Source organism: Pristiophorus japonicus, chromosome 15 (genome assembly GCF_044704955.1).
Source record: "Pristiophorus japonicus isolate sPriJap1 chromosome 15, sPriJap1.hap1, whole genome shotgun sequence".
NCBI lineage: Eukaryota > Metazoa > Chordata > Chondrichthyes > Pristiophoridae > Pristiophorus > Pristiophorus japonicus.
This window is the reverse complement of record NC_091991.1, coordinates 178522597-178549001: the sequence shown is the minus strand read 5'-3', so window position 1 is coordinate 178549001 and position 26405 is coordinate 178522597. Positions and strand designations below refer to the sequence as shown.

General features: G+C 44.1%; 1 protein-coding gene across 6 annotated transcripts in view; it reads right to left on the bottom strand.

Moving 5' to 3' along the window:
• The window catches only part of LOC139281279 (myosin phosphatase Rho-interacting protein-like), a 226944-nt gene that overhangs the window by 34494 nt on the left and 166045 nt on the right, over window positions 1–26405 (bottom strand). For all 6 annotated transcript variants that reach the window (XM_070901379.1, XM_070901380.1, XM_070901381.1 and 3 more), the window contains 6 exons: window positions 17011–17152; window positions 15528–15644; window positions 15100–15156; window positions 13887–13955; window positions 12151–12240; window positions 10703–10812 (listed from right to left, as the gene is read on the bottom strand). In XM_070901379.1, coding sequence (XP_070757480.1) covers window positions 10703–10812; window positions 12151–12240; window positions 13887–13955; window positions 15100–15156; window positions 15528–15644; window positions 17011–17152 — 585 coding nt within the window. The remainder of the gene's footprint in view (window positions 1–10702; window positions 10813–12150; window positions 12241–13886; window positions 13956–15099; window positions 15157–15527; window positions 15645–17010; window positions 17153–26405) is intronic.

Sequence of the window (26405 nt, the reverse complement as noted above, 5' to 3'; positions counted from 1 at the left end):
AAAAATTAAAAGATGCATCTGTCAAGTTGGCAAATAAATGCTATTAAATTGGGACTCTCATTGCCAGAGGGAACACATGTTAAAACTGTAGACGTCTTTAAAAAAAAGAATGTGCGCATGAGAAACTTACTAAGAGATCCTCTGGGACCTCTGAGAAAGGTATTGATCGACTACGTAGTCAAATGGCTGGCTTTGTGTTAACCGAGGCTGATGATGAAATTGATGAGTGGTCACTGACTCAGCGCCCAACGGCGCCTCCCGCACCCCCTGGCCCCTTGCTCCAGTCCTCTTCCCAACACCCTCCACCTTACACTCCGGCAAGAGGAGTTAAAAATAACCCCATACCACCAAAGCAACAAACCCAAACTGACTCCTCATCCTCTGATAGCGATTCGGATCCCCAGTTCACAAGCAATATAGCCGAAAGGACCAGATCTCACACTCGAAAGGGCAGAACTATATCTCGATTTCAGTTTATAATGCAGAATCAAGGGACCTGTGGGCCTTGGTAAAGCAAACCTTGAGCCCAACTGAACACACCCGATTTACTCATGATGCATTGTTGGTTGCTCACCCTAACGATATCCAGGATCGCCTAAACGCTATCTTCAATTCTCTCACCACGACCCTTCAGAAGCCCATCAGTATGGCCACAGTATTAGAAACTAAACCCAAGCGTGAAGAAACTGCCGATTGAAATATACGGGAGTCAATCAGGAGATAATGCCTTCAGGGCAGGAGAGGATTTTCCTCAATTCTGCGCTATCCTACTTCAGTGCCTGCCCTATTCGGTTGCTCACGCTATCCGGACAAATAATTGGGCAGATAATAGTAAAGCCCAGATGGAAAGGGCGGTTAAATATTATTGGCAGGAAAAGAAAGGAGAGGGGGGAGGTGCGCCCCCAACCCGGGTCAAGACTGAATACGTGACTAGAAAGGAAGAGCCGCCTCGAGTGGAAGGACCAAAACCCGACCCAAGGGGATACCAGATGGAACCGCAGTATTGCGTGCAGGGTTGGGTGGATAAACAGGGATACGGTTATATCAAACACCCAAATGGCCCGGGCCCTGCTAATTACGGACTACCCTACTGTCCCCGGCCTGGTATGGGAAGAGGTCAGGGCTGGGAAAGACGAGATGGATGCTTTATTTGTGGGCAAGAAGGACATTGGAATAGAAATTGTCCCTCCCGTCAGCACGAAAAAGGAAGAGAAGGGGGCAAGGGGGGAGAGGACGTGGATCTTACACTAACTTCTCCCAGAACAACCCCTTTGGCCTACCGTCCCCCGATTCGTATTGACTACGCAGCTTGATTGTGCAGGGACCCTCCCCGGATGACGAACCAATGATATTGTTAAAAATTCGGAATGAGTGGCAACCCTTCTTGATAGATACGGGAGCCTTCATGTCTTCTGTACAATCAAAGCTTAAACTCCCCACCTTCACTGAAACACAGGGACTGTCAGGATTCCTGGGACAAGTCTCTACATTCCCGGTGTCAGAACCGGTTAAAATGGGTTACCATGAAGAATCGGTGGAACATCGATTTGTTATCACAACCAATCTGGACTGTAACTTGATGGCTAGAGACCTCCTCTGCAAATTCCAGTTGCATTTGGAGTGTGGAGATGATGGGATTATTGTAAAACAGGGAACCCTTAAGCGGCAGTATACCACTAGAACCCCTCAGTGGTGGTCTCTGGACCTGCCGCAGGCACCCTATCACGTGACCCTAGCATACGATCCTAGTGGAAATGGGAAGACCTCTTCACTCCAGCAATCGATGTCCCCCATGCTCAGAGGCAGAGCAAAACCTCACCTTTGCTTGGGCCAGGCACCAGAGAACAGACCAGTGCAGCACCTGAGGCACAGACCATCCATCACGATTGCGTGGCAATGATCCGACTGGAACGATCTAAAAATACCTTCCCAGCTCCAGTGGCAGGACTCCTGGGGAAGAAGATCAAAGGATCAAGGCAGTCGACCTCGAGGACAGAGGCAAGATGGCATTCCTGCTGCAGCGAGGGGCAGCGTGGTTGAAAAAAGAGCCCCACCACGCTAAAGGTTTGGAAGTTATGGTGCGCCAGGCTATAGACGAGGCTGACCCTACCAGCCGGGATGTGCAAATACCTGACTATGTGGATCCTCATGTGTGGGCAGAGGACCACTCCCAAGTGGGTTATACTCCCATTGATCCGATTGAGATCCCAGTGCAGGGCAATGTGGACTGGCCCTCTATCCGACAGAACCCACTGAAATCACAGGCAATCCTAAACTGACCTTTCGGCACTGTACTGCAATTAATCCGGCCTGTTTTCTTACTGAGCCACCCCAAGATGAGGAAGAACCCAGTCATGATTGTTTATCTTTAATTTAAGAGGCCACATCAGTCAGGGAAGATTTTGTTGATGTACCAATTGAAGATCCAGACTGTATTATGTATGTTGACGGAATTAATCCAGAAAGGTACACGAATCTCAGGATACGCCACAGTAAACCAGGAGAATCAGGTCTTGGAATCTGCCGCTTTTGAAACTGCCTATTCTGCCCAACAAGCTGAACTATTCGCCCTCACCCGAGCCTGTATCTTGGCCAAAGATCTCAAAGTCAATATCTATACCGACTCTAGGTATGCCTTTGGGGTGGCCCATGATTTCGGACAATTATGGAAAAATAGGGGATTCCTAACCTCACAGGAGAATGAGATATCCCATAAGCAACTAGTATCTGATTTGTTGCAAGCCCTCATGCTCCCCAAGCACATTGCCGTTGTTAAATGTACCGCCCACACCACCGGAAAATCCCCGGTTGATATAGGGAACCACTGTGCTGACAAAGAGGCTAAACAGGCCTCTCGTGACCAACAGATGGTAGTGCCCAAAATGATGAGTCAGACTAAAAATCCTGCAAAGGATAAGTTAGCCTCGGAAAAACCAATGCCAACCATCCAAGATGTTATAAAAGCACAGGAGGACGCTCCTGAAAAAGATAAACTGTTGTGGAAATATTATGCATGTACTTATGACAATGTTTCTAAACTCTGGACCACTCCCGCGGAACAGACTTGCATGTCTGACGAGTTGGCTCTATGGGTTATTGATTGTATGCATTTTGCTACTCATTGTGGAGCAAGAACCACGAGTGATACACTTTTGGCTACTTGGTGGCACTCTAGACTCCAGGCGCTCACCCAGAACATCAGTAGTCGTTGCCTGGTTTGCCAGCAACATAATCCAGGGAAGGGAGTCCCCTGTGATTGGGGTAAAACGCCCCTACCTGAAGGTCCCTTTGAGACATTTTAGTTGGACTACATTGAGTTGCAAAAAGTTCAGTGTTACAAATATGTGTTAGTAATAGTAGATGTGTTTAGCAGATGGATTGAAGCCTACCCTACCCTGGACAATAAGGCTCAAACTGTTCTTAAGGTGTTAATGAGGGAAATTGTTCCTAGATATGGTATCTCAGCTTGACTGATGACCACCTATGTTCTTTCTCTGACTCAGGCTCTGCAACTAGCTCACAACCAGGTTCAAGATGCTCACCTCGACCTCCCAGTTTTACCCGAATTGTCCCTCATGGCACCAGGGAAGTATGGATTCGGAAGGGATTAGAGCCACAATGGGAGGGGCCTTTTCAGGTGTTACTCACTACCCGCACTGCAGCCAAGGTTGAGGGGAAAAGTGCCTGGGTTCACCTGCACCACTGCAAGCTCACCACCCTCTAACGAACCTATTTTACTGATTATTCTAACTCCTGTTTCTGTTCCAGACTTCCTCTTTTCCATAGCTGAACAAGGCCGTTGGCATCCTAATTGGAACGTGGACCAGTTTGAACTTTTACCCGTAGTGATAGACAGCCAGCAACACCGACGGTGACCTGAGAAGAGAGACGGGAAAACTGAACTCTTTTAATCAGCAAAATAATTGGACTATTTATCTGAATCCTGAGCCATAAGATGAAACTGTCTGTATGCCACAGTCTGTATAATAGTGTTGATATATGACAGTTTCGGCGCATGGGAGGGGAGACAGAGACGAGAGCTCCATGTAAACACCTTTTTGTACATGTCTTGTGTTTATGCGCAAAATGGGAACTTTTCTAGATGTTGGGTGTGTTCACATTCCCTATACATTCCCTATAGATTCCAAAGGGGGAGTTCCACTAACCCTAACTGAGACTGTCAGATGGATTCAGAGCCAAACTATCGCGAGAGGAGGGGGGCCAATACAATACTGCTGAAGCTCTGGAGGGCATCACAGCTGAAATGGTAGCAATAAGGACCGTAGCATTACAAAACCGAATGGCCCTCAATTACCTGTTAGCTGAGAAAGGGAGAACGTGTGCCCTGATAGGATCTGAATGTTGCACTTACATTCCTGATAGTTCAGAAAACATAACCAATCTCGCTGATCACATAAGAAGGAAGGTGAAGAAGTTATCCACACCAGCAGAAGGATCTAGCTGGTTTGATTGTTGGTTGCCTTAACCTTTGTTGTAAAGTAATGATGGCAAGGTTAGCAAACCCTCTTGTGGTCAAGGGCTCCCGAGTTATGATCCAACGAACTAAAGAACTACTCGACACTAACAACAATATGATTCAGGAAATAGAGTGTGAACGGATGAATGCGATACTCCTAGAATGATCCTAAGTGTTATCATGGAATGATAAAAGGGGGGAATGTGAATGTTTAAAAATGTATAGAGACATTGAAGTTGAGAACGTGGGAATTGTATAGGGACAGTATAAGCTAACAAAGAATTCATGGAGGAATAGCCATGACATCTCAGACTCGAGACTGCGAAATGTTACAACACTAACACGTATGGAAACAAAACCCACAGCTTGCAGAAAAACCTCAAGGTCTTATTAAATCATGTTATTAACCTGAAACATTAACAGAAGGTCTTTGTTTAAAATCAGACCATACTTAGGTCGGCTTATGAGTGGACAAAGGGAAAGAGGGATCTAAGAGGATAGGCTGAACTAGGATGTCACTCTAGCCCTATCTTGTTATCTTTTGCCGAAAATGTATAACCATCGTCCCTTTACAATGTAACGTCACTTTGTCCGTAGGAAGTGAGTGCGTTCGAACAGACTTGCATTCCTTCTGTCTGATAAAGTCCCCGATCGGGATTTGCTTTTTAAATAAAAGCTTGCTTTGTTTAAAGCACAAACGATATTCGTTTCAGTAATTTTGCTGAACCAGATTGAGGTAAAAGAATTAAGAAATCAACAAGTCAACCCCCTCATCCCCGGAATCAACCTAGTGAACCTTCTTAGAACTGCCTCCAAAGCAAGTATATCCTTTTGTAAATATGGAAACCAAAACTGCACGCAGTATTCCAGGTGTGGCCTCACCAATACCTTGTAAAGCTGTAGCAAGACTTCCCTGCTTTTATACTCCATCCCTTTTGCAATAAAGGCCAAGATACCATTGGCCTTCCTGATTACTTACTGCACCTGCATACTACCCTTTTGTGTTTCATGCACAGGTACCTCAGAATCCTCCAAAGTGGCTTGCAAGGCGATGTGGGTACAATCAATGCAGCCAGCAATCCTGGAGAAGCCCACAGCTCTGTCACGCTGGGTGGTTAAGGGGAACTTTATGTAGTCATTCCTCCGGGCATATAGTACAGCAGTCACCTGCTGAATGCAGACATGTGTTGCATGTTGAGAAATGGCGCACACATCCCCAGTTGTAGCTTGGAACGATCCAGATGCATAGAATGAAAGTGCAGCTGTAACCTTCACTTCAACTGATAAAGCAGTCCTTCTGATGCTTCTAGGTTGCAGGTCTGATTTTACTAACTCACAGATCTGAGTTACAACTTCTTTGTGGAAACGCATCACTCAGGTGCAGGTACGAACGCCTGTCTCGATTTAGCAGACATGGGTAAGGCCTCCTGCTTATCATCCTACGGGCTCGGAGATTCCTCATGTGATGACGTTGAATCAATTGTCTCCTCCGCAGCACTATCATGTAAAAGGCTTGCACAAGGTATGGCATTTTCAGTATTGCTCCCATGCTTAAAATTTTACCTTTGCAAGAAGCTCAAAACGGCAGGCAGCCAGGGCAAGGTTCTTTATTCTCTCTCCCCACAAGGGTTGTATGGACCACACGTAGGTCTCAGCAGGCGCAGTGATCAGGAAACTCCCCAACACCCCCGGGCTACATTTGATAGGTAGTGCAGGCTTTTGATGCCTTCCATATGTGTTCCACAGCCCCCCCCACCCGGGCTTCTTTTGCAGCCGAGCTCGTGACTGATTCTGCCAGCCGACCCTCGAGCCCTGTTTACAAACGTTCAGTGGCAGCGTGTCAGTTGGAAAAAAAATGAAAACTTACAGAATTCTATCAAACTTCCTTTTACTGCTTTTAAGGTAAAAAAAAAATGTAATCTTTATTATGCATATTTGAGTGCTCTTGACTCCTTCCAAAACTTCGCTGAAAAACAATGGCGTCTTTCTGCACCGATTTTTCAAGCGTGCTGGTTTTTCTTAACTCACCAGAAGGTTTTTTGGGAGTGGTCACAAAAGCTGACCGAGGAGAAATTTTTGGGGGGCAAACTTACATAATTGACAAAAACTGTGCAGACAGCAGGCTACGCCCCCATGACACAAAAAAAACGAACCTAAAAAAAAAAAATCGGAACTGGCGCACATTCCTTGGGGAAACTTTATTTTTTTAAACTTATGCCAAAAATAGCCAAAAACGACACAGATCACTGGCAAAAATTAAGCCCATTAAGAGAGGCCACCAAAAGCATAGTTAAAAGGTGGATTTTAAGGAGGGTCTTTAAGGAGGAGAGGGGGCTCGAGAGACAGAGGAGTTTAGGGAGGGAATTGCAGAGCATGAGGTGAACTTAAAGGAGGGTAACTTTGAAGGTATGAGGTGTGAATTGGCTAGGATAGATTGGCGAATGATACTTAAGGGGTTGACTGTGGATGGGCAATGGCAGACATTTAGAGACCGCATGGATGAACTACAACAATTGTACATCCCTGTCTGGCATAAAAATAAAAAAAGGGAAGGTGGCTCACCCGTGGCTATCAAGGGAAATCAGGGATAGTATTAAAGCCAAGGACGTGGCATACAAATTGGCCAGAAATAGCAGTGAACCAGGGGACTGGGAGACATTTAGAACACAGCAGAGGAGGACAAAGGGTTTGATTAGGGCAGGGAAAATAGAGTATGAGAGGAAGCTTGCAGGGAACATTAAGACAGGCTGCAAAAGTTTCTGTAGATATGTAAAGAGAAAATGGTTAGTGAAGACAAATGTAGGTCCCCTGCAGTCAGAATCGGGGAAGTCATAACGGGGAACAAAGAAATGGCGGACCAATTGAACAAGTACTTTGGTTCGGTATTCACTAAGGAGGACACAAACAATCTTCCGGATATAAAAGGGGTCAGAGGGTCTAGTAAGAAGGAGGAACTGAGGGAAATCCTTATTAGTCGGGAAATTGTGCTGGGAAATTGATGGGATTGAAGGCCGATAAATCCCCAGGGCCTGATAGTCTGTATCCCAGAGTACTTAAGGAGCTGGCCTTGGAAATAGTGGATGCATCGACAGTCATTTTCCAACATTCCATAGACTCTGGATCAGTTCCTATAGAGTGGAGGGTAGCCAATGTAACCCCACTTTTTAAAAAAGGAGGGAGAGAGAAAACAGGGAATTATAGACCGGTCAGCCTGACATCGTTAGTAGGTAAAATGATGGAATCAATTATTAAGGATGTCATAGCAGCGCATTTGGAAAGAGGTGACATGATAGGTCCAAGTCAGCATGGATTTGTGAAAGGGAAATCATGCTTGACAAATCTTCTGGAATTTTTTGAGGATGTTTCCAGTAGAGTGGACAAGGGAGAACCAGTTGATGTGGTGTATTTGGACTTTCAGAAGGCTTTCGACAAGGTCCCACACAAGAGATTAATGTGCAAAGTTAAAGCACATGGGATTGGGGCTAGTGTGCTGACGTGGATTGAGAACTGGTTGGCAGACAGGAAGCAAAGAGTAGGAGTAAATGGATATTTTTCAGAATGGCAGGCAGTGACTAGTGGGGTGCCGCAAGGTTCTGTGCTGGGGCCCCAGCTGTTTACATTGTACATTAATGATTTAGACGAGGGGATTAAATGTAGTATCTCCACATTTGCGGATGACACTAAGTTGGGTGGCAGTGTGAGCTACGAGGAGGATGCTATGAGGCTGCAGAGTGACTTGGATAGGTTAGGTGAGTGGGCAAATGCATGGCAGATGAAGTATAATGTGGATAAATGTGAGGTTATCCACTTTGGTGGTAAAAACAGAGAGACAGACTATTATCTGAATGGTGACAGATTAGGAAATGGGGAGGTGCAACGAGACCTGGGTGTCATGGTACATCAGTCATTAAAGGTTGGCATGCAGGTACAGCAGGCGGTTAAGAAAGCAAATGGCATGTTGGCCTTCATAGCAAGGGGATTTGAGAACAGGGGCAGGGAGGTGTTACTACAGTTGTACAGGGCCTTGGTGAGGCCACACCTGGAGTATTGTGTACAGTTTTGGTCTCCTAACTTGAGGAAGGACATTCTTGCTATTGAGGGAGTGCAGCGAAGGTTCACCAGACTGATTCCCGGGATGGCGGGACTGACATATCAAGAAAGACTGGATCAACTGGGCTTGTATTCACTGGAGTTCAGAAGAATGAGAGGGGATCTCATAGAAACTTTAAAAATTCTGATGGGTTTAGACAGGTTAGATGCAGGAAGAATGTTCCCAATGTTGGGGAAGTCCAGAACCAGGGGTCACAGTCTAAGGATAAGGGGTAAGCCATTTAGGACCGAGATGAGGAGAAACTTCTTCACCCAGAGAGTGATGAACCTGTGGAATTCTCTACCACAGAAAGTTGTTGAGGCCAATTCACTAAATATATTCAAAAAGGAGTTAGATGTCGTCCTTACTACTAGGGGGATCAAGGGGTATGGCTAGAAAGCAGGAATGGAGTACTGAAGTTGCATGTTCAGCCATGAACTCATTGAATGGCGGTGAAGGCTCGAAGGGCCGAATGGCCTACTCCTGCACCTATTTTCTATGTTTCTATGAAGGAAAGGGGATGCACAAGAGGCAGGAGTTAGAAGAATGGAGAGCTTGGGGATGTGAGGAGGGAGGGGAGAGAGGAGGTTGTAGTTGGACAATGGAGGAGAGGCATTGGAGGAGGATGAAGTGCTTGACTGTCAAAGGCTGAGGAAGGATAATGCACCACGATTGCAGTTACAGAGAATGTCCATCGTGATTTTGGTTTGGGCTATTTTGGTGCTGTGGGGTGGGGCGGGGGGGAAACCTGATTAGCGATATTCAGACAGGGAGCTGCAGGAGAGATGGGCATGGATCTTGGAGGCAACAACACACTGAAGGACTTTGAAAGAGGAAAGGAAGTTGGAGATGGGAGAATGGTTTGCAATGAACATGAAAAGTGCATGACACATGCTGCTAATCACGAACAGCAAATGAAACACAATAGACAGAGATAGACTGTGGCTCCAACCTTAGCTTCAGCACAGACATTTTCAGAGGAAAGCTCTTCCTGTGTTGCATTAAAAGAAAATCAGAGATTCATAAACAGCTGCAAACCAGAAGCAGTAATGTTAGATACTGAAATACAGAAGGGCAGTACAAATGAGAAAAGGGCCAGTTGTGTTTGTCAAACCCATTTTAATATGTATAAAGGTTCTGTGCCACATGTCAGCACATTCCTTGAACAATGAGTTCCAAATTTCCCATGTGATTTGGGAAGGGTGACAAGTATTCATAAAGTTATAGAAGTTGCTGTCAACTTCCCAGATTACTCATCACCTTGAAAGTTCTGGTCTAACCCATGATTGGTAGTGTAGTTTCTGCTATGACTATTCCACTAGTGATCTTGTTGCCTATCTTATGGCCTCAGGAACTCCGCTCGAACATTTTGGTGAACCATTTGCTATTGCTGTGAACATCGACAAAGCCTTTCAAAGATTGGCACCATAACTTCTGAACAAGCTCCCACCAAAGATATGTTATTCATGGCCGTCTAGCTTCCTCTCAAATCACTGTTGTTAATGGGTCATCCTGACTCTTTTTTCCTTTAGCTCAGGAGGTTTTTCAGAACTCTGTGCCTCTCTTTTCCCCCTCCTTCATATCAATAACCTCATTTTCTTATCATGCAACATATCCATTATTTTTCTGATTGTTCTCTTCTACACTTATCAACTTCCTTCAGAGCACTTGCCATCTGCTGTATAACATTTAGATCTCCTCCATGTCAATCTTTTACCAAATGGTCTTCCTCAGGACACTTGCTTGTCCTGCTTCTTAACAAAGAAGCAAATCAAGCACTGCATCGTTCCATGTTGTCCATGCAACATATTTCTTGATTTAGCTTGTCTTCTCTTTTTTAACATTTCCTGTGTCCTGTACTGTGGACTTGGGTCTCCATCAATATTTCTCAATTAAAGACAATGAGAAGTTTTTTCACAGTGACATGGGAAAGGGTGGGGGGAGCAGGAGTCCCCGTTAGATACTTCCACTGATGATGAAGTGGCCCAGCCTGCAAGCAGCTCATTTTGTGGTTAGGGCATGGTACGTGGCAGAGTGCAAGAGTTAGTTTAGATGGTAAGAATCCGTTTCTTTCCTTTGGTTTAATTTAAGAGTCATCAAGGCCACTCACATCCCCCCATTACCCAAGTACCTACCTGGTCACATCTGGTGCAGTGGCAGGATGCACATTTTTCATTATCGCCTGGATCCAGTTCCTGCGAATCCCTGATGTCATGGCAGACAATATGTACACCTTCGCTTTCGTCTAGGTCACAGGTCATAAGAAAGCAGATAAACTAAATGCAGTCCAACATAAAATACAAACACAGGATAGAAACTGTACAGCAAACAGCATTAGAAAGGATACATAACAGAGAATAACTGAAACTGAGTGAGTTACAGACTGGAATCAAATCATGGTTTTATATAGAATAACACAGTGAGTTATAGGCTGGAATTTCAGTTCGGGGCTCAGATGTTTATACGTAAATTGACAGTTACCTGAGAGAAAATTAGAGATTGGAATCTAATTGAAGGATTTGGATGATCTTGAACATCAAGAACAAAGCTGGACTATTTCAAACCATCTTTTGAATTCCTCAATTATTCCTGGTCATCTGTTGCCAATTTAGTCATGATTAAAATTTTGCACTCAAAGATAAGGGATGTTGCCACCTATCAATGCAAGATGTCTATCATAAATGCAACAAGCATCAGATTAACTGGTAGCAGGAGCTCAAAATGTACTATGCTGGGCTACAGAGTGAATCAGTTCATGTTCACCCACTGACCTGACAGTTTGGCAGATCGGAGTTTTAAAAAAAAAACTTTTTCAGTGAACATTTGAGATATTTAAGGTAAAGAATGGACAACAGTATACTTCCCAATTTTGCACCCAGAGTTAACATCAAACACTCCCAGGTCAGGCACAGCATCAATCGGATGCAGAGTAAGACTCCCTCTATAGTGATCCACTAGGCATGCCCAAGTGAGGTACAGCACAGACCAAATGCAAAGTAAAGCTCTTATTCTATCCCAAACTTGGAATAATGCTTGCCCATTGTGGCATCTTTGATATCTGAAATTATTCCTCTTTATGAAGACTGCCTCTTGACTGTCAAGTTAAGTAGTTTTGTGGTGTTGCTCACATCCACTAGAAACTGTAGAGAATCATCCCAAACTTATTTCATGCAACTATTTTATAGCCACTTTAGGAAGTAATTCTCAATCTGATAAATCTAACAACTATTTATCCAGGGACAGAGGAGGAAGTCAGGGACAGAGGAGGAAGTCAGTGAAAATTCAATTAAGGATATTTAAATCATTGAGCTCAATGTTAGGGAGGGGCAAGTTGTTCAAATACAGCCATATTGAAAGGATCCAAGAGCCATTGAGAGTCCCCAAATTACTGTGGCAACACGCACAAAAACCGCAGTCTGCCTCCTGGGTAATAAAAGCTCCTGGCTCAATCCACTAAAATCCTGAATTATCTTTAGTATAAGAACATAAGAAATAGGCCCTTCGAGCCTGCAATGTAGCAGCATTGCTCCCTTTCCTGGATTTATTCTAGAATATAATTATTTCAGGTGAAATCTATACTTACATGGATCTGAAATCCATAGTTCCTCTGCACTTCATATTCAGTCACATCGTAGCAGCTACTTAAATCAATCTCCCCATCCAAATCCACTGCCTGTAGAGACAAAGATAGAGAAGCTCATGCAAGATATGAACAGAGTTCTGTGGCAGCCAGATTCAATTAAATAAGACAATTCAGTACAGCTGGATCTTGAAAACCCAAATCAAACCTGGAGCGTTTAACCTTCGTGACCAGTCTACCATGTGGGACTTTATCAAAAGCTTTGCTAAAGTCCATATACACTATATCATATGCACTACCCTCATCAACCCTCTTGGTTACCTCCTCAAAATTCAAACCTGGAGCGTACGACTTTGTCTTGCAAACTCATGAATGGTGGTTCTTAGATGTTGCTAGGACAATATCCAATTAATACCCAGCTGCAGTGTATATTCTGCTGAACACTGGATTCTGTTGGTTGTGCTGTGCAGACACACTTGCTCGTCAGCATTTTCCTGTGTGACTCACACTGCAACCAGTGCTGTAACTGCATAAGACTGACTGCTGCCTGCTTAACAGATCCAAGTAACTGTACTTCCACTGTAACAGAAACACTGTCACTAAAAAACAACAAAGCTACATTTAAGAATCGATCTACCCTCACTGGTGTTAAGCACAGCCTTGCCTACCAATTGCCACTATGCATCACCCCTGTGTTATGGAGCTGTGCATACCAGAAGTCCCTAATTTGGTCCACAGGCTGTGTTAAGTTAGTGGATCTCAGCTGTTGTGGTGAAATAAATGCTTCAATTGGTTAAAGAGGAGCAATTTAGCCAAGGTTCCCACTCTTGACATCCTGCTGTAATGTGAATGTGTGTCAACAAAAGGAGTAAATAGATTGGGCCGAAGTGCCATGCCCCCCCTTTGGTTGAATACTATGCTAGCATCATCATCATCATAGGCAGTCCCTCGAATCGAGGATGACTTGCTTCCACATCAAAAAGTTCACAGGCGTTTCAATGAAGGACCTAAAATTCCAGGTCCCGAACTACATCTTGAAGGGTGGAAGATGCCTGTGCATGGATTTTGTTAACGTGTGGTGACCGTTGGCACATCAGCCACCACACGAGCTTGACAGAGCTAGGTCTTGTTCCAGTAGCAAGGATTAACCAAGACGACTGAAGACCAGCTCTGCTGCTCGGATCTAGTGCGCACAATATCGCAGTGTGGGCTGGCCCGTGCTGCCCCTGGGCCCGCGCCTCTTCTGGGCCCCAAACTCACGCCTCTCCTGGGCCCCGATCACATCCCTCTACAATCTCTCGCCGCTTCTTCGCCCTGACCTCGCCGCTTCTGCTGTATCTGCCCACACTCCAATCAGCGACCTGGATCTTGGTGACGTCCCTCTTCACTGCCGTTGGCTAGCCCAGCAGGCTGAGCGGTCCCCAGCCTGCGAGCACCATCGGAGCAGGCCGGGGAGCGGAAGGAGCCGCGTGGCTGCATACTACTCCAGCGAGCAGCACATGCTGGAGCAGGAAATGCTATCAGTCACTATTTGGCATCACACATTCAGAATGCGACTTAGGGTAGTAGTGTTGGGCTTTGACATGAATCAGTGCCTTCAAGAAAGTCAGTTTCTTCAAGAAAGGAAGAGTAAAGGGAGAAATTTAGGGCTGGAGCTGAAATAAGCCCAATACAGCCATAAAGCATCAGTGGCTTCCCACCAACCTGCCCAGTCTACAAGGCTATGCTGTGACACTCACCTCCTCTGCTACAGAATCTCGGTAATACTTTAGAACCTGGTCAATCAGAACAAACCAATGCTTTTTCCACTGAAAGAAAAGAGAACATGTCATTGATACTCTCTCATTGGCATGCATTTCCTAGAAGGCCTCACTGACACACTGCCCTTCCCTTCTTTCAGGATATGTCCTGTGCAGGAAACTGTTCTGTGTCATACAGTACTAGGGGTGTCTGAGTGGAGCCCTGTACAACTGTCTGTCTTCCTCACTGCTGAAGCTGGACAGCTCTCAGTTTTACCGTATGATTTTATACCAATGTTAGAAATAGTTAGAGAATCAGAGACACAGTGGACAGAAGGGAACAGGAGCATGCACAGGTTTGAAAAATACAATAGCACCAGCTCTCAAAGAGTTAATAACAGTCAGCACACTTCTAAGTAATTCATTGTAACTGAAGTATTTTAAGATGTTTCTGTGAGAGATGATAAAGTGTATAAATACAAGTCTTTCAAACTGGATTTCCTACAAAATCTATAGAATATGGCATCCAGGACTGGATTCCAAACCCTACCTGCAAAAATCTACTTTAGGATTAAGGCATGGATGACTGTAACAGAGGGCGCTTTACTCAACGTTGAACCCATGCTGTAGCTGACCTGGGAGTGCTTCATGAGTGATTGGTGCCCAAATCTGACACCAATGAGTGCCAAACTTTTAACATAAACTATATAGGAAGAGAGAAGGTAGTGTGGAACAGGGTGTACATGATAAGGAAAAGGACAATTTAATTTTGAAATATTTTGCCACTATCCCTTTAGTCTTCAAACAGTTCACTATCAGCTACATAAATCTGGAGGATGCACAGCTGGAAGATCAACAACAACTTGCATTTATATCAGGTGGTCTGGGACCTGCTCCTCTGCAATTTCTTTGTCACCTAGCTGAGTGTTTTTGAATTTGACCAATGCTGGCTGTTTGAGTTTCTTGAAAGGTGTATCGCACAAAGTATTTCTAAAATTCTTTGTTAATATGAGAATAAAATATCAGGCACAGGATGACTCGGATGGTGCATTAAAATCATAAAGCAGCATTTTTGAAGGTTCATTACATGTAATTGAAAACAGATTTGGTGCAGACGGAGCTGCAATTGACATGTGCCAATGGGTGCTTCTGGCATGATCTTTCAAATAGAGACAAGGAAACTATTACCACACTTTCAGTGCCAGTTTCTTACCTGACCATCTGCAGAGAGTTTTGTCATCCAGCCTTTCTTAAAATTCAACAGGTCCGGCTAAAAGGCAAAAATAAAGAGATGAGAGACCGGAGCATAACTAATAAAAGTGCATCTTAAAACTGCGAGCCAGAGGAAACTCTGCCACGTCCTCGGAGCGAGAACAGGTGGAGGCCTGCACTGAGAACCATACACTGAGCAGGAGGACACAGAGTCATGCACCCATGGACAGCAATAGAATGGCAAGACTACCTTCAATCCTTTGCTGTAAGTTGCCATTACTACTGATCCTTTCACATCCACCCCCACAGTCGTGCTCTCCCTCCTCCCTTTCTTCTGTACTTGCTGGCTTCCCTCCCCCATGACCTGTAGTTCTGTCCATTTCTCCCATTTCCCTATCCTCCCAATCCTGAGTTTGTAGGTCTCCTTACTGTTACTGCTGATTCAGTTGCTCTCCTGTCCAATGACTTCGCCCTGCGATACTGTGGAAGGGACACTGCAGAAACGTCTGGAGCAGAGCTGATCTGATCCGACTCAGACATAAAATCCTATGGTAGTAATCAGCAGATAAACAATGGTAATTTATTAGTGCTATCTGTTTAAAACACAGCCATTCCAATACTGAAATCAACACCAGACTAATCTAAAAAGTACATTTCAGATGTGGACTTTGAGCCAAACATTTTGCACATTGCTGGGGGGGGAGGGGGGCGGGTAGAAAAGAGAGAGAATTTCAGAAAGGGTACTTTTCTAGCTCCACAGAGGTTGAAAAGGAAATAGACTTGGGAATGATCATATCCTGAAAATATCTGATCAGTGTGTGGCAGGAGTCAAGACAAAATCAGTTACTGGGTGCACATATAGGACATTGGCCTACAAATCCTATTAAGTTATATTGATACTGTACAGACCAATGGTGAAACCAGTTCATAGGCCAGTTAGAGGTGAAAGGATTGGATAGTCCTCATAGATTTGCACAGAACAAGTTGTGCTAAACCTTGGGGAAAAGGCAGGAGAATAGGACTAAATGCATAACTTTCAGAAAGCCAGCATGGGTACAATAGGGTGGATTACCTCCTTCTGTGCGATGAAATGTTGCAATTCTAAATTAATTTGGCTGAATTTTGAAGAAATCACAGAGTGGACTGATAAAGGGAATGCAGTAGATGTTGCATGAACGGATTTCAGAAGGCATGTGATGAGGTGCCACATTTGGGACACATGGCATTAAAGCAATGTAGCTGTATGGATCGAGGGATTTTACACATTGAATAGAAAAGTAAGGAAGTGATACTGAATTTGAACAAAATTATTTTTGCCACAGTTGGAGTATTGCATGTAGTTCTGGTACCCCAATATAGAAAGGATATTATGAGAAATGGATGGGATAGTGAAGATTCACTAGGACAATACAAGTTGAACCTCCCTTTTCTGGGACTCCCTTATCCAGCACCACCCCTCGTCCTGCACCATTCCTGGCCACTCCGACATGAACAAATTGAAGTCCTTCCTCGCTGCCGATTCCCGCAATTGCTGGCCTGACCCCGCGATCCACCGCCCCACCCCACCCCATGATCTCTCTGCTGCACTCCCAGCCCCAAGCCAGCCAGCCCCGATAACCTGTACCATCCAATTTAACATGACCTCCCCTCGTCCGGCAAAATCCCTTTATCCGGCACAGGCCAGGTCACAAGGGTGCCAGATAAGAGAGGTTCAACCTGTACCAGGAACGTGAGGTTATAGCCATAAAGAAAAATGAGCGTTTCCCACTGTGCCGATGATTAAGGAGGATCGAGTAGAGGTTTTTAAAATTATGAAAGGTTTGAGATGGTAACTCATGAAAGATTGTTTCCCCTAGTTGGCAAATAGGTAGTAAGGGGGCACAGACTAGCGACTAGCACTAGATAAGCTTACTCTTTTCCTTGGATAGGACCTCTTTTCACTTCGACCTCGACGCGTTTCGTTGTAAATGTTAGACTCAAAAAAGGAACTGGACTCTATCTGCTGGGCTCTCTCAATCTCCAGTGCCTCAAACTGTTCAATAACCTGCGACCTCCTACAAGGAAACAACGGGAAGTCTGATCACATGACACATCCATAGCAAGAAGCCAGATATCCTCAGACTTTAAATGAAGGCAGTACAACTTTCAAATCATTCAACTTGTTTATAGCTGCAATGGTGCCATATGGCATTTAAAAAGGGGAGTGGGGGGAAGAAGTATTAGAAATATTGGAAAGACAACAATGCCGAACAGCTTCATCCATGCTGCATATATTAAAGGAAACACATTTTCTTTTGAAGATCCAGCAAGACTAGTGAAATATGAAACCCATGGATTATATGAAACCCACCTATTAGTCAGAATCCTGCCACCTGCAGTTTCGTATGCCATTGCTGGTCAACTATAGTGTTACTGTTTTTATTTACAATCTTTATTTTTGGAGGGTTGGACAATTTTTAATGTGAATTTCTTGCATGTCTGATCACACGGAATCAATGTACTTAATATTAAAAACAAATGAGATAAATTATGCACCATGCACATTACTGCGATGGACCATAGTCTGTTTGGATAGTTTCATTCTTTCGGACATCAAAATACTGCAGGTTCCAAAGCTAGTAAAAATTGACTCACTAGCAGCAGTTGAACTAAAGTTCATGTAATATAGACTGTGTCCTTGTGTACTGGGTAACATAAGGTTTTGTCACTCTAGGATATATACTTTAGTGCAGCTTCATCATTAATTAATGTTAGAATGTAATGCCTTCAACATTAGTTGAGATTTTAAATAATGTGATTTATATGTGGAATAAACAGCATTATAGGAATTAACAGCATTAAACATGGTTGATTTCTGAGCATGTTAAATACCACCGTATTGCAGTTAAGATTACTACACTGTTCACTCAGCCGGTGTCAGGAGTTTGATTTACTGCTAAACTCTGCAACAGGCTGTCACTGCAGGATTGTTTGTATGATTTAATGTTTCGAATATGTTTAGGTATAAAATCATTTGTTAAATAAACAGGGCAATTATTAGTGAGAAACTCTGATGAAAGGCAATGCCCAGATACTTCCAAGATTGGAAAGAGCTCGAGATAGTAGACGGTAAATCAGGAAAACGGTGATTTTGACACTAACATGAATTGACACCATGTTTTAAAAATCTGTAGGTTGTGGGAGGATGGGGAAACTTAGTTTTGAGGACCTGGGAAAAAATAAAGTAGGAGATAGTGTGATGAGTCTCATGAGGCAGTTTTGTCCTGTGCTTGCAGCTCCCAGTGACTAGTATCATTGAATTTCAAGGCACAGAAACAGACCATTTAACCCACTGTGCCTGTGTTGACTTTCTGAAAGAGCCAGCCACTTACTTAGTCCTGGCCTCTTGTCCCTTTCCCCATAACTGTTGCATTTTTTGAGAGTAAAACTCTCTGGTAAGTAGTGGGTGAGTAGGGTTCTAACTTAAATCAGCCATGATCATATTGAATGGTGGTGCAGGCTCGAAGGGCCGAATGGTCTACTCCTGCACCTATTTTCTATGTTAACATTTTGAAATTGACTTTAACTTAGAACTTTAAAAACTCTAAAAGAAACTGCAAGTTAGTCAACAGTTAACAGAAACCAAAATAAAAACAGAAAGTGCTGGAAATACTCAGGTCAGGCAGCATCTGTGGAGAGAGAAACAGAGTTAATGTTTCAGTTTGATGACCATGTGTCAGAACTGGAATAGTTAAGAGATATAGCAGATTTTAATCAAGTGCAGGGGCAGGGAAAGGGGGGAGGGGAGGAGAGAACAAAAGGGAAGTTAACTCTGCTTCATCTCCACAGATGCTGCCTGGCCTGCTGAGATTTCCAGCATTTTCTGTTTTTATAACAAAAGGGAAGGTCTGTGACACCCTATCACAGACCTTCCCTTTTGTTCTCTCCTGCCCTTCTCAGCCCACACTTGTTTAAAACCTGCTAAATCTCTAACTTTTTCCAGTTCTGAAATGTTTACTCTGTTTCTCTCTCCACAGATGCTACCTGACCTGCTGAATATTTCCAGCATTTTATCTTTTTATTTCAAATTTCCAGCATCTGCAGTATTTGGCTTTTGTATTGGAGTCAACAGAAAAGTCAGTGGCAGTTAACAGTCAATCAGCTGTAAGGAGCTAATTACTGTGAGCTGAGTGAGCACTTGTAACTTGGGTGTGGCTCAAAGTTGTATAAAAATAAACAATATTTGCTGATGCAGAGTGGTCAGAAATGGAGTGCAGCATAAACAGAATGTAAAAGTTGGGAATTTGGTGCAGAGGGGGCAGTAGGTTCTGCTTTTTGCCTCCAATACTTGTAGTGTTGTATTACAGGTAACTATTTAATTTAATCTACCTATAAACTTAAACGAGATCAAGTAATTAGTTTAAAAAACTATAAGCGAAGTTGATTAAATATGCAAACTTTAATTAATTAAGGAAAGATGGTGATGACAGTGCAGGAGGTGTGCTGCAACTGCAGCATGTGGGATGTTTGTGGAGAGCATCACAATCCCAGAGGCACCTGCAGTTAAGTGACCTAATCATATCTGCAATTAGTGTCTGCATCTCGAGGAACTTCAGCTCAGAGTTGTTGAGGTGGATTCTGAGGTGCAGAAATTTGGGGGCATCGGGGGAGGGGGGAGCGTTACCGGACACTTGGATGCAGGAGGCAGTCACACCCTTAGGTTAAGTTTCAGTACATGTCTGGTTAATGATCAAGGACAGGGGGTTCTGACTGCAAGTCAGACAGGTATTCGGGATCATTTTCGGGTTGGCAGGCTGTAACCCGTGGACTACCGCAAGGATCAGTGCTTGGGCCTCAGCTATTTACAATCTATATCAATGACATAGATGAGGGCACCGTGTAATATATTCACGTTTGCTGATGATACAAAGCTAGGTGGGAAAGTAAGTTGTGAGGCGGATACAAAGAGACTGCAAAGGGATACAGACAGGCTAAGTGGGTGACCAAGAACATTGACAGATGGAATATAATGTGGAGAAATGCTAAGTTATCCATTATGGTAGGAAAAATAGAAAAGCAGAATATTTTTTAAATAGTGAGAGGTTTGGAAGTGTTGGTATTCAGAGGGACCTGGGTGTCCTTTTACATCAATCACAGAAAGTTAACATGCAGGTAGAGTAAGTAATTAGGAAAGTAAATGGTATGTTAGCGTTTACTGCAATTATATAGAGTCATGGTGAGACCATACCTGGAGTACAGCGTACAGTTTTTGTCGCCTAACCCAAGGAAAGATATACTTGCCATAGAGGGAGTGCAACAAAGGCTCACTAGACTGATTCCTGGGGTGTGGGATTATCCTATTAGGAGAGATTGAGTAGACTAGCCCTATATTCCCTAGAGTTTAGAAGAATGAGAGGTGATCCCATTGAAACGTATAAACATTTTTAATGGACTTGACAGGGTAGATGCTGGGAGGATGTTTTCCCTTGCTAGGGAGTCTATAACTAGGGACCACAAATCCAGAATAAGGAATCAGCCATTTAGGACATGAAATCTAGGAGAAATTTCTTCACTCAATGGGTTGTGAATCTTTGGAATTCTCTACCCCAGAGGGCTGTGGATGCTCAGTTATTGAGTATATTCAAGACAAAGATTGAGAGATTTTTGGATACTAAAGGAACCAAGGAATAAGGGGATAGTGTGGGAAAGTGAAGCTGAGGTCAAAGATCAGCCATGATCTTATTGAATGGCGGAGCAGGCTTGAAGGGCTGAATGGCCTACGCCTGCTCCTATTTCTTATGTACAGCAAGGTATTTTCTGTGTGGATCAAGAGCTGAAACTTTATGTAGCTGTTTCTGGGAACTGTTCATCTGCACTTTTAAACAGATTTACATGAGACGTGAGAAAATATTACATCCCCAGCTGACATGAGCTATAGTAACTGCCCGTAATTATTCATTGTGAACAAAGTGCATAGCAACTGAAAGCTGCCAAGCTTCCCATGTATGTAATGCAGACTGACTGGCTGGTGAGAGCGTCACAGTGGACTAGTCTTAACTGGAGATTTATGGCAATTTGATAACAAAGCAAAATCATTCATTGTAAAATGAAGGTTTGATTTCTTTGACAGGAAGCAGGCAGAATCAGTCCTCTAGAATCTGCAATCAAACGGATGCGAGGCAGAGAGCAGGCGACAATGCTGGACACACAGCTAAGAGCAGATTAGCAGCAACACCTGGAAGAGAGCACTGGACAATCAGAAATGAACCAGGAAAAGGAAAAACATCAACAAATCATTAACTGTCCCCATTGGAGGTCATTCAACATCTTCCGTAAATTACCGGTCTATGAGAAATATTGTGGAACTGGGGCTCAGCCCTGTCAACTCTTTCTAATTAAACCAAAACAGGAACTGAAATGGTAACCAGTTAAATGTGGAACATAGCCAGAGAGTAAATAAACTATATCACTATCAATTTTATCTGTGACGTTCTCAAATATGTCAAGGAGGTGTGTCTGACAGGAAGTTCCAACACCTTTTTCATTTGTGTGGGATGTTTCCCCTCCCTACACTTCTCTCTCTCTCCACAGTTCTCTCTGTCTTTCTCCTCCTGGACTTGTGTCTATATCTCCTCTTTCACTTCTATCTATCCATTTCTTCTCCTCGCCTTCACTTATGTACATCTCTCTGTCTTCCATCAGTCCTGTCTTTTATTTTTCTTTTCTCTTTTTTTTCTACTTTCCTCTTTTTACTCTCTCCTGTTCATTTCTGCTACTGTAGCAGGAAGAGGCAACGACTTTGAGACACAGGGGAGTTAGAGGCAGCAGTATTAGGATGTTGGCGAGCAGATGGAAGCGACAATGGGATTTAGACAAGGAAGCAGGCAAAGGCAACAGCATCATTGGCAACTGCATCTGGGGTATGGTGGGAAGGGATGCTAAAGATGCTTTCATACATTTTTTCTGTGCAGGTATAGTTCATTGGGAGAACAAGAATGCTGCACCCTCAGGCTCAGCCTTTGAGATTCTAGGTCAGTCGTTACTCCAACCCCCCACCTCAATTTCCAGCACACAGCTGCAGATAAGTGAAGTAAGATGAGCACTATGAAAAAGACTCGCCTCAATGACACAAATAGTTGATCTGCCGGTGGGTTGTAGGAACTAATAAAACACATGTACTAAGTGCTGCTCGCTTTCTCAAGAGTGCACTGGAACAACATAAGCTGCAGCATGCTCTCTCCCTTTGGTCAGGACCTGTAGTAATATGGATCCCCGAGGCAGGTTGCAGCTGAAGGACAACAGAGCTGCAGGGAGTGGGTGGTACACTTACCACATGAGCTGTTCCTGCCAGTGGGAGGAATCGTAGGGGAGAGCTCTATGGACCAGATAAGATTGAAAAGTTGGCTGGCAGGTCAACACCTCCACCCATGATTAGCACTCCACAACGTGTTAGGCAAGGATAGGCTCTGAAGACAGGGCCTTGGTGTGGAGTGCGAGAGTCTACAGAAGGTAGGGCCAGGCTCCTTCATATCACTATAGTGCCTCCCAGTAAATAAACCAAGAACACTGATAAAGTCTGTAAGCATAGACCAGGCCATGCCTGAATCCCAGGCAACAAGCAAAGGCTTTTTGTAGGGAGCTGAAAGAACAAGAAAATCCCATGAGGGCATGTGACCGTGAGCATGCACTAAGTGACATATACAGAGCCAGACACACAGGGACAGATACGCACACATACCTATGCATATCATCATTATCATAGGCAGTCCCTCAGAGAGGAAGACTTGCTTCCACTCTTAGCATGAGTTCTTAGGTGGCTGTGCAGTCCAATACGAGAACCACAGTCTCTGTCACAGGTCAGAAAGATAAGTTGTTGACGGAAAGGGTGGGCAGGGAGCCTGGTTTGCCGCACGCTCCTTCCACTGCCTGTGCTTGATTTCTGCATGCTCTCGGCGACGATACTTGAGCTCAGCGCCCTCCTGAATGCACTTCCTCCACTTAGGGCGGTCTATGGCCAAGGACTCCCAGGTGTCAGTGGGGATGTCGCACTTTATCAGGGAGGCTTTGACGGTGTCCTTGTAATGTTTCCTCTGCTTGCCTTTGGCTCATTTGCCGTGGACGAGTTCCGAGTAGAGCGCTTGTTTTGGGAGTCTCATGGTCTACATGGCCGTAGTAATACCCACCCTCCTGTAAGGCTCAGAGACGTGGACCATGTATAGTAGACACCTGAAGTCGCTGGAGAAATACCACCAGCGATGTCTCCGCAAGATGCTGCAAATCCCCTGGGAGGACAGATGCAAACACATTCGCGTCCTCGTCCAGGTCAACATCCCCAGCATTGAAGCACTGACCACACTTGATCAGCTCCGTTGGGCAGGCCACATAATCCGCATGCCAGACATGCACAGAGCCAGACACACACAAGCACATGGCTACACACTCAGACAGGCAGACATGGAGCAAGACACACACAAACAGGAGTAGCCCATTCAGCACCTCTATTCAATTAGATCATGGCTGATCTGTACCTCAACTCTATTAACTTACCGTTGCTCCATATCCCTCATTCGATCTTTGAAAATCTATCAAGCTCAGTCTTGAAAGTTTCAATTGACCCCCAGCATCCACAGCCTTTTGGAGGAGAGTTCCAGATTTCTACTCCCCTTTTTGTGAAGAAGTGCTTCCTGATATCATTCCTGACTGTCACGGCTCTAATTTTATTATGCCCCCTTGTTCTGCACACACAGTCAGAGCCACACATACACACAGAGGAAGATAAGACACACAAATAATCAATTTGATTTAAATGGAAAGTCAGGTTCAATGTTCAACAACAGTTCAAAGTTAATGTTGCCGTAACCAGTACAAAACTAATCATTGCCACCTCTCCTCACCACATTTAAGGTTTACAATATGTACCTGCGAGCAATGGCCTTTCCCTTTTCAACGTTGGGAAAGAAAGGAGTCACGCTGTTATTGATTCTGATGTTATTTTTTGAAAATAATGGTCCACTACCTCCACCACCAGCGCATCGTGGCTGCAGTGTGTATTATCTACTGGCCGCACTGCAGCAACTCGCCAAGGCTTATTCAGCAGTACCTCCCAAACCTGGGACTTCCCCGCCTAGAAGGACAAGGGAAACAGTTGCATAGGAACACCATTACTTACAAGTTTACCTGCAGATCACACACCATCCAGAATTGGAGATCGCCGTTCTTTTATTGTCACTGGGTCAACATCCTGGAACACCTTATCTAGCAGCATTGTGGAAATACCTTCACCACATGGACTGCAGCGGTTCAAGAAGGTGGCTCTCAAGAGCAACTAGGGATGGGCAATAAATGCTGGCCATGCCAGTGACTCAAGAGATCCTGAGAATCAATATTAAATAAACTTAATCTGATTACTGGAGATCAGCTAGCTACATCAGCTCACAATGTAAAAACTGTAATGCTGCCCAACACCACAAGAGGGCAACAAATCACCAAGCTGTTCAGACACTGCAGTAACAGCAATATTTGATCAGTTCTGGTGAAAGGTCCAACCCAGAACTTTAATCTGTCTTTTATCTTTCAGATGTTGATGAACTAGCTTCAGAATTTTATGTTTTTGCTTAGATTTCAATATTCACAATTTTTCTGATTGCTCACTGGACTTATAATCACAGGCATTTGATTGGTAGTCACCTATAACTCAGCTTAAGTTACAGAGACTAATACATATATCAGGAAAGCCAAAGGATATCTGTACAGGGTGATAAACAACAGCAGCTCAGTAACATCTCGCCAAGATAAATTATGGTTCAAGGATTCCCAGGTGGGATGAAATCTTCACTTAACCCTTCCATGCCTAGTTAAATCATTCATTTGATCTTGGTGACTCACTGTCTGGGGCTGCCTGAACCAATGGTGCACATAGATGGGCTCTCAATTTTTCATTCTACCATCCCATCCCGATAGCAACTAATTTTACCAGTGAACAAGAGGATGTGTCATGTATGTACTCATTTAGATATTACCGTTCGATTCAAGGCAAGAAACTGAGGGCTTCCAGCAAAAGCAGGTTTGACATCCTGGCGTAAAGGGAAATGTTCCTCCTGTCCCTCCAGCTCCTTTTGGATTTTCACCACCAGCCCCCCCACCCCGCTCCTTTTATACTCCCCCCACCTCCAAGATAGGAGTAGCCTTGAGCCTCCATGGTGACATCTTTCCTGGCTGCTTCTAAATCAGTTTTGGAGCACGGTTTAAGACAGAAAAACGCAACATGGTACCTGTCAGTCTCCAACTACACTTATCACATGATTTCCTACCTTGAGGGGCATAAAGTTATTGGCAATGCCACATGCTCCAATGGCTGCTATTTTGGTTTGGCTTGTACGGACCTCCCCGTTAACATCAGTGAAGGTCTATGGCCAGAATGAGAAAGTTGCAAATTCAGCTTTAGAGCAACCTTATGCCCAGATATACTTTAGATATGTGCACTTGTTCCTGTATTGACATTTCCCAATTCAAAAAACAAGGAAAATTGAGAATACAAATTTTCGATCATACATGGGAACATAGGACCTGGTGTCGGCCATTCAGCCCCTCGAGCCTGTTCCGCCATTCAATTAGATTATGGCTGATCTGTATCTTAACTCCATCTACCTGCCTTGGTTCCATAACCCTCAATACCCTTGCCTAACAAAAATCTATCAATGTCAGTTTTGAAATTTTCCATTGACACCCCCCCCCCCCCCCCTTTAGCCTCAACAGCTTTTTGGGGAAAGGAGTTCCCAATTTCTACTACCCTTTGGGTGAAGAAATGCTTCGAGACTTCATCCCTGAATGGCCTTGTTTTAATTTTAAGGTTATGCCTACTTGTTCTGGACTCCCCTTCAGAGCCACTTCCACAATATGAACAGAATACACCAGTTTCTCTTTTCCCTCCCCCGCCCCTTTCTCTTTGCACTCCCCTAACTTCTAAGGCGCTATGTTGAGGGGAGTCAGGTGGGAGTCACTTTTTGATGCGATAACATCAATGTTTGTTTTGATTTCCATTGTCGGCAGAAAGGAAGGGCCTGTGCCGGCAGGTAGAGATTGTAACCCTCGGAAGTTATTCTAAAAATATTTAAACATGATAAGGTGTGGCACTGAATTGCCTTTGAAGACAGCTCCAGGCTCACACTCACGAATGAATGAGGGATCTTTTATTACTATATTGTTCTTGCATACACCAGTGACTGATGACACTTTGGAAAGGACTGTTAAAATATTAAATATTCCACTTGACTACCCCGACTATCCAGCTGTTTTACTTCATGTCAGAGTGAGGAATCAGAACCTATT